The sequence below is a fragment of the Pelophylax lessonae genome (assembly GCF_965119305.1).
Source record: "Pelophylax lessonae genome assembly, chromosome: 4".
In the NCBI taxonomy this organism is placed as follows: Eukaryota; Metazoa; Chordata; class Amphibia; order Anura; family Ranidae; genus Pelophylax; species Pelophylax lessonae.
This window is the reverse complement of record NC_138771.1, coordinates 579,904,351-579,913,649: the sequence shown is the minus strand read 5'-3', so window position 1 is coordinate 579,913,649 and position 9,299 is coordinate 579,904,351. Positions and strand designations below refer to the sequence as shown.

The window sequence follows — 9,299 nt, the reverse complement described above, 5'->3', positions numbered from 1 at the left end:
GCGGTCATGCAATGCTATACCCAAAAAAAATTTATGTCCTTTTTTATCTCACAAACAGAGCTATCTTTTGGTGGTATTTGATCACCTCTGCGCTTTTTATTTTTTTGCGATGTTAATAAAAAAGAGCGAAAAGTTTGCGAAAAATTTACATTTTCTACATTGACAGTTGAAAAATATCCAATATATTCAATTTTTGTCATATATTTAGGCCAAAATGTATTTAGCTACATGTCTTTGACAAAAAAATTCTCAATGAGCGCATTTTTAACCACTTAAAGACTGGAAGATTTTACCCCCTTCTTGACCAGGCCATATTTTGTGATTCGGCACTGCGTTAACGGACAATTGCGCGGTCGTGCAACGCTGTACCCAAATGAATTTACGTCCCTTTTTTTCCACACAAATAGAGCTTTCTTTTGGTGGTATTTCATCACCTGTGCGATTTTTAAATTTTTGAGAGTGACAATTTTGAAAAAAAAAAACAATATTTTTCACATTCTGATATATAACATTCCTCCCAAAAAATTTACAAATCAAAATTTTTTTACACTTTTTAGGCCAATTTGTTTTCTGCTACATATTTTTGGTAAAAAAAAATCGCAATAAGCGTATTTTGATTGGTTTGCTCAAAAGTTACTAACTACGGGAAAGATTTGTTATTTTTATTGTTTTTTTGTTTACTAGTAATGGCGGCGATCTGCGACTTTTTGCGGGACTAAGACATTGCGACGGACAGATCAGACCCCTAACCGACATTTTTGGGGGGACCAGTGACATTACTACAGTAATCAGTGCTAAAAATATGCACTGTTACTGTAATAATGACACTGGCAGGGAAAGGGTTAACACTGTTGCTGATCAAGGGGTTAAATGTGTGCCTCATGCTTACTGACGTGTGTGGGGGGAGGGGGTTGTGTGACAAAGACACAGATCGCAGGTTCATCTATGCTGAATCTTGTGATCTGTCCCTGTCTGTCACAGAGAAGATCCGCCCGCTTTGTTTACATAAGCGGGCGGATTTTCTCAGTCTTTCCCCGATGATCGAGGAAGAGAGACGGTGATCACCGTCTCTCCTCCCCTGGTACGACTCCCGCTGTGTCTAAATACAGCGGAAGCGAGCCGCCAAGACAGCGGGGAATCCAGCGACGTAGGTCTACGTCGCTAGACCCAGCGCTGCCACCTTGCTGCAGTAGCAGCAACGTGAGCGGTCCTAAAGTGGTTAAAACAGCAGGGCTGAAGAAAAGATGTCCATCCTCCTAGGACACTAGCAAAATAACTCAAGGCATTTTGATAGCAGGAGGGTTTATACCCATGGCTGGCCCACATAGTTTTTTTGTTGTCATGCCATCTTCCTGTAAGTGGCTGTATAACCTGAATGTTTAAGACTTCACGTGTTCCTCAATGGACTTCCAGAAAAGGAATTTACAGGGAGTACAAAAATTCCTACTTTCTCTGGTCTCAGGTTTGTCAGTTTTAGAAACACTTGTATAGTTTATCCCCATTTCTAGTTTTTTCTAGTTCTTGTTGGATAAGGGTTTCATCGTCTGCCTGTTTGATATTTTCTTTTGATTTCCATTCACTTTTCTTAGAAAGTGTTTTTAACACGAGTACAATGGCCTTTTGTATCTTAACTGGACACACTAAGATGTTTATTAAGTATCAGCTTTTATTTTAAAAAAAAAAACAGTTTTCATAATTGACATGAATTCACATGAACCTCAAACATCTTAAATAGTGCAAAGCTCCACACTCATACATTACTCACATATTGCACATTAATGCGTACAGCTTGTTCCTGCTCTTCTTTATGGTTTCACAGTGCACCTTACGGGCAGAGCTCAAGCCTTGCATATTTTTTATGCTTCTCGTAGGTGGAGCTCCTACCCTAAACATTCATCACAATGCTCTGCATGGGTTGGGCCTCTCAGTGGAATGTTTCCACCTCCACTACTGTCCAGTCGCCTTGTGAGGACACATCACCTTCAGGAGAAAAGCTGGTGACAGATGTGATGCTAGCACGTGATTCATCCAAGGGAGACAACAGTTCTGCCCACTTTCCCAGTTCAACCTGACCCTTGACTCCTCCCTTTAACCCGCCTTCTGAGGCAGCCAGGAACAAAGTTCTTCCAATGATATGCTCCACCAGCCCCAGTTCTGCCCCTCTGGGACTGCGCTCCTGAGGTCCATGGTCGGTCTCGTAGATAGTGTATAACCCGTCTGCAGGAGAGGGAATAGGGATGGGTTCACCTAGAAAAAATGGTCGTGAAAGCTAAACATCACTAGTAGTATTTTGTATGTGATTGTATTTGTAAAAAGCATTTTATGTTTATTACTGTATGCACTGCATTGTGTGTTCCTACAAGGTTGGCGGACACAAGGAGCTATCTATCAAGCAATGCTGGAGGAGGTCATTGATCTGGGAGTATGAATTAACTGCAGGAAGGTGCTGGGTCAATAACTGCAAAGAGGGGCTTGAGCAAGTTCACAAGTCATTGATCCAGAGCAGAACGGGATTCAATCAGATCAAATCATTCATCCCTGCTACCAGGAGAACAATCTATAAATGTCATCCCATATGATGTGATATTGTTAAGTTTTGTCCTTTTTACCTTTGTGATAGTCATTTGCAGCTTTTATGTTTAATCACCTATCTGCAGATCCAGTGACGTCATCTACTGTTCCATTTATATCAATGCAAATCTAAAACAATTATGGCACATTAACCTCCTGCTACTGAGCGATTTAACGTTTTGTTGCCATTCCCCTTACTTTCAGCACTAATGAGGTGATTACCAACAAAAGGTTTAATTGGTCATTAGCAGGACATCGAATTAAGCCTCTTTCAGCATCAAATAATATTAAGGGCTCATACATATATACAGAAGTTGCTGGTGTGTGCTCTGAAGGGATCAGTGTCAATGCATTGTCAATGACTCATCACATGGTTTACTTTTTATAACTGAAAACATTTTAGTTATCTTTATTCCCCACATTGAGCATTTCCTATTTTTTCCGCGCACAAGGCAGAGCAGTGGTATTATCTAAAGTCTTAGAACTCAATGCAAATTGGCTTGTCTATGTGTTGGGACTTTGAGCAGGGCTACCCAATGCATATGTTGTGAATGTGCCCTTAAGTATATAGAGGACTGTGGCTGTATGGCAGGCACAATACCAGTCCACGTCATACTTCACCCCTATAGGGAAGGTCCGCTTTTCTGCCTCCTCCTCAACTTTTGGACTTTTTTCTTTTTTTTGTGAAGGGGGGGGGGTAGCAGGTACCTGCTTTTGACCAAACCGATCTGAGCAGAAGTTCTGCCTCCCCCCTCTTTGCCCACAGCCTCTTGGGGCATGTCACAGGTTTCAGGAGGCCGTGAAACCATTCACAGGGCACCTGGTGGCTAGCACATGTGCAGCGGGGAGCTGGCTGTGAGGCCACAAGGAGTCATAGCCAGCTTACCACAGTTAGCATGGTGGCACCAAGGACCCCGAAGAACTGGCCCGGGTAAAGACACCGCTGGTTCCCTGGACAGGTAAGTGTCTTTTATTAAAAGTCAGCAGCAACAGTATTTGTAGCCCACTGAAAGCAGCTTTGCTCTACAATAACTTCTGTTTTACAGTTGTTCAAACTGTCCCGTGCCAACATCTTCCTCTTACAACATCAGAGGATTTGCGATCTCTTCCTGCATGTGGCACATCATTAGAGGGGCACCTGCAAGAACCAGGGAGAGACAGCCTCAACTTCCTGATGATGCACAACTGGGCATGTGCTGCAGATTACCCCAAAGCATCCTGAGATGCATGATGTGGTAACCCAGGAGGATGCAAGCAGCTGGTGGAGGTAATTCATGGCTAGGCAAGGCAACCGGAAAGTATGGGACCGGATCCCCCCAAAAAAGGTATTTTTTTAAAGCTGACCTCCACTTTACTTTTTTTTTACAAGTTTTTTGGCCCAAACTAACAGGTGTGCTCACTGGACGAGCTGTATAAACTGTATGTAGCCTCACTACAAACAGTATACAGTGCTATGTTGTGGCAGTGAGATGGAAACTTCATTATACACCAGAACAAAATTGTCGGGCTAAGTGCTGCTCCATATAAATAACTATAAATAAGCTTCCTCTGATTGGCTTAGGCGGAGATCGTGATAGCACCCACCTGCCTCTCTGTTTCAGCCAATCAGAGGAAGATTTGGATGCATTCAGAGAATACAAAACTGTCTATGAATGGCTGAGAAGCACTTAGCCCGAGTCAATTTTGTTCCCGATGTTGGACAGGAAGATCCCATGCTGTGGCTGCAACACAGAGCTGTATACTGTATATAGTGGAGGCTACATACAGTTTATACAGTGTGTCTGGTGGGTGTAGAAAATAGTTTCTTTGGGCCTGTTAAAGTGACAGTAAACCTGGAGATCAGCTTTAAATAAATGTCCAATTATGTAACAGGTAATGGGAGCAGGAAAATTATGGAAAGTGACTGAACAGGGCGAAGGTCCGTTTTAAGGAAGGGAATGCTGTCTGCTTTAATTTTGTATGTTACCCTGCTGCATTTTTTCCACCCCTTCCTGTTTCCCCAATAACAGAAAGTGGAGGGGGCAGGGATAGCCAAAAACACTGACTAGTTCTAATCCTTCCCCATTCTATCCAAAAAAAATGTTTTGGCTACAGATGCACTTTAGCAGGTTCAGCCCACAGTATAGTCCTTTATGATGACACTAGTGTAATTTCATACCTCTGAGCTGCAGTGAGCCACACAATAACTATTTGCTATGTTGCAGTTACCATTTTAGTCCCCAATCATTGATTAATATTTTTTGAATATTGTAAATACTGTAATTAATGCAAAAAATTGGCTCATGGCAACCAATTAACATCTTCGTGGAGATTTTAGATGCAGACCAATGAGTGACTACTGCGAGTAGAAGCTTACCAATCACAATTGGTTGCCACTATGCCCACTAATGGGAGTGTAGAGTACTGGGTGTGAAAGTGAGAGGGCAATGGATGACTTGGGTGAATGCTTTCTGTATAAGCAAATGGTTGCTAAAAAATAAATTGCTGTGAGGAAGCCTGACGCCACTTGGGGGAGTTCTTTGAAGGTTTATCAGTGTTTGGAAAGCAATTTTTCAATGAGAAAATTATTGAATTAACTTTTAAAATGGCTAAAGATAATCCTGTCTAGTCTTACATGGCCAATTCCTGCTGTATTGGTCAAAGTTCAAACCATGGGTGGCCTTGTCAGTACCACCAGGCTTGACAATAGTTGGGTGGATGCAGTCACTGCTTCAGTATTCAGGCTTCCCCGGGTGTTGCAGCTGCTTGAATACAAAAGCCAGCAAAGGGAGATTTTTCCAGCCATGCTGCTTAATGTAGATGGGGAAATCAAGTGATTTGAGAGAAATCTATATGTCTACAGGTAGTCTAAGAACCCATATGTACCCCAATAAGAAGGATATCCAGAAAATTTAAACTAGGGTTAGCCATTCACATACAGACTTGGTGATTTAGCCTTATCCGATCTGGACATACCTACAAAATATATACATTGTGATGGTTAAAGGACAGTTTCATCTCTAAAGCCTAGTACACACAGGCTGAATGTCAGCCGCCATCGGCCTGTTCCATAGAAACCGGCCGACATTTGGCCCGTGTGTACAACAGGCAGTCCGACAAAAGCTGGCCATTCGACCCGGCTTCTTTTGAAGGCTAATGATTAAAAAAAGTCTGCCAACCAGTTTCCGCTTAGCAATGGCTGAGAACGCTGACCGTCTGTCTATTGTGTTCTGACAGGGCCGTCCCCCTGTCAGAACACAATAGCTCAGCAGGGGGGATCACTGTAAAAACATTGGACGGATAGTACAATGGCTCCGACCTGAGCTGTCAGGTTTTTTTTTTTTTTTTTTTTTCATTCAACCCGTTCAGTTATGCGGAAAAAAAAAAAACTAGTGGTGTGTACAAGGCTTGACTAAAAACCCCTCGACTCCCCTAGCCCCCTAAACTACTTTAAACTGAAACTGTACCACCCAGATGCCTACTTGTCTATTCCTCCAATGGCGGCATACAAACACCTGGCTATGGGAAAGGGATTCAGCATAGGACAGTTTAGTGAGCTGGGGAGTTAAAGATTAACTGAAGGCCTTTTTTTTTTGTTTTGGATAGAGAAGGGAGAGATTAGAACACCTGTCAGGTTATTATTGCGGTCTGTGTCCCCGCTGGGGAGATTCAGCTTTCCTATTTGTCCTGGTGACCAATATCACTGAAAAATGAAAGAAAACCACAATTTTTGAGTGGGCACCAGAACAGGAATAGAGGGGGACATTGTCATATGGGTACACAAGTTCAGTAGGGACTGGCTGAATTTCATTCCATGTATGGGCATTCCAGTTGTATAGAAGTCGATCTACTGATCGACTTCTGTACAACCACCCTGTTTGGTTTTTCCCAATCAATCAGTGCTGCTAGCTATAGCCTGCAGCACTGATCAGTGTATTCTAACAGGGGAGAAGTCTTCCCGCTGTCAGAATACAACTAAACAGGAGTGATTCCCCATCTACATACAATGTATGGATAGGGGAATCTGTTTTATTTTTTATTTTTCAACCCACTGCTTAAAGAAAAATAAATAAATAAATAAATAAAAAAAGGTAACATGTATGGGTTGCTTTACTCCGAGTGATCATACTCATTGAAACAGGAAAAAAAAGGGGAAATCCAAAATGTTTGAGTTGTCCATCTTTCAATAGGGACACCTGTTCTGGTGATAATGGGACACAGGTAGTTAAAAATAAAGGGTAAAATTGATACAGTCCGGTCCATAAATATTGGGACATCTACACAATTCTAATCTTTTTGGCTTTATGCACCACCACAATGGATTTGAAATGAAACAAACAAGATGTGCTTTAACTGCAGACTTTCAGCTTTGATTTGAGGGTATTTACATCCAAATCAGGTGAAAGGTGTAGGAATTACAACAGTTTGTATATGTGCCTCCCACTTTTTAAGGGACCAAAAGTAATGGGACAATTGGCTGCTCAGCTGTTCCATGGCCAGGTGTGTGTTAGTCCCTCATGATCCCATTTACAAGGAGCAGATAAAAGGTCCAGAGTTAATTTCAAGTGTGCTATTTGCATTTGGAATCTGTTGCTGTCAACTCTCAATATGAGACCCAAAGAGCTGTCACTATAAGTGAAGCAAACCATCATTAGGCTAAAAAAAAAAACATCAGAGAGATAGCAAAAACATTAGCTGTGGCCAAATCAACTGTTTGGAACATCTTTAAAAAGAAAGAACGCACCGGTGAGCTCAGCAACACCAAAAGACCCGGAAGACCACGGAAAACAACTGTGGTGGATGACCGAAAAATGATTTCCCTGGTGAAGAAAACACCCTTCACAACAGTTGGCCAGATCAAAAACACTCTCCAGGAGGTAGGTGTATGTGTGTCAAAGTCAACAATCAAGAGACGACTTCTCCAGAGTGAATACAGAGGGTTCACCACAAGATGTAAACCATTGGTGAGCCTCAAAAACAGGAAGGCCAGATTGGAGTTTGCCAAACAACATCTAAAAAAGCCTTCACAGTTCTGGAACAACATCCTATGGACAGATGTAACCAAGATCAACTTGTACCAGAGTGATGGGAAGAGAAGAGTATGGAGAAAGAAAAGGAACTGCTCATGATCCAAAGCATACCACCTCATCAGTGAAGCATGGTGGTGGTGGTAGTGTCATGGCGTGGGCATGTATGGCTGCCAATGGAACTGGTTCTCTTGTATTTATTGATGATGTGACTGCTGACAAAAGCAGTAGGATGAATTCTGAAGCATTTCGGGCAATATTATCTGCTTATATTCAGCCAAATGCTTCAGAACTAATTGGACGGCGCTTCACAGTGCAGATGGACAATGACCCGAAGCATACTGCGAAAGCAACCAAATAGTTTTTTAAGGGAAAGAAGTGGAATGTTATGCAATGGCTAAGTCAATCACCTGACTTGAATCCGATTGAGCATGCATTTCACTTGCTGAAGATAAAAACTGAAGGGAAAATGCCACAAGAACAAGCAGGAGCTGAAGACAGTTGCAGTAGAGGCGTAGAAGAGCATCACCAGGGATGAAACCCAGCGTCTGGTGATGTCTATGTGTTCCAGACTTCAGGCTGTAATAGACTGCAAAGGATTTGCAACCATTAAAAAGTGAAAGTTTGATTTATGATTGTTAATCTGTCCCATTACTTTTGGTCCCCTAAAAAGTGGGAGGCACATATACAAACTGTTGCAATTCCTACACTGTTCACCTGATTTGGATGTAAATACCCTCAAATTAAAGCTGAAAGTCTGCAGTTAAAGCACATCTTGTTTGTTTCATTTCAAATCCATTGTGGTGGTGTATAGAGCCAAAAAGATTAGAATTGTGTCGATGTCCCAATATTTATGGACCTGACTGTAAATGGCTGCACACTCCGGAAGGATGCCAAAATCTTTATTGTAGTGATCAACAAATAAAAACATATACAGCACAGTGAGCACAAGGAGATAAAAATTTGAACACGTTTCATGCAGGTAACAGCGCTTAATCATAACAGGTGGAATTATGATTAAGCGATGTTATCTGTGAGAAATGCGCTAACATTTTTTATCTCCTGGTGCTCGCTGTGCTGTATATGCTTTTATTTGTTAATCACTACAATAAAGATTTTGACATCCTTCCAGAGCGTGCAGCCATTTATCTATTTTTCCAATTGATCTTGGAGGCGAGCCAGGTCTGGCCCCTCTATTTTGGAAGCAACACTAGACTTGCAGCCCTCACACCTTGAGCTGTGTTTTCTCTTCATTGGACTAGCAAGGATTCTAACTCTTCACTAAAAATGCTATAAAAAAAAAAAAAAAAAAAGTTTTGGCTGAACATACACTTTAAGTTAACACATTCTGATTGGGTCTTGAAAATAGTGAATTTCAGTTTATGGTGGAATTTGCCTCTCAGTTGATGTAAGTTGATTTCCTTGAATCATATCAATGTCACAATGAAGTAAAAAGAAAAAACAATGACAAGCAAACTTAGGTAGAATGATGCAGAAAAACAGACTAGATGGAAAAAAAATAAAATAAAAAATGAACACATTTTCAGGGAACAATGGGGGGGGGGGGGAGGAAGGGGGTGTTTGTTGAACTTGGTTTACTTACAAAGACTCCACTACTAGGTTACACTTCCAATTGTAAATCCCTTTATTTAATACTGTAGAATACATACTTGTGCACCCAGCTGATTTGTATGCTCTATTTGGGAGCACTGCCAAAGCTAA

General features: G+C 41.6%; 1 protein-coding gene across 2 annotated transcripts in view; it reads right to left on the bottom strand.

Annotated features, from left to right (window-relative positions):
• Positions 1 to 1,681: 1,681 nt before the first annotated feature.
• Positions 1,682 to 9,299, bottom strand: part of PRR36 (proline rich 36) — a 101,319-nt gene continuing 93,701 nt past the window's right edge. For both annotated transcript variants that reach the window (XM_082255237.1, XM_082255236.1), the window contains exon 6: positions 1,682 to 2,247. In XM_082255237.1, the coding sequence (XP_082111363.1) occupies positions 1,925 to 2,247 (323 nt within the window). In that variant the 3' untranslated portion in view covers positions 1,682 to 1,924. The remainder of the gene's footprint in view (positions 2,248 to 9,299) is intronic.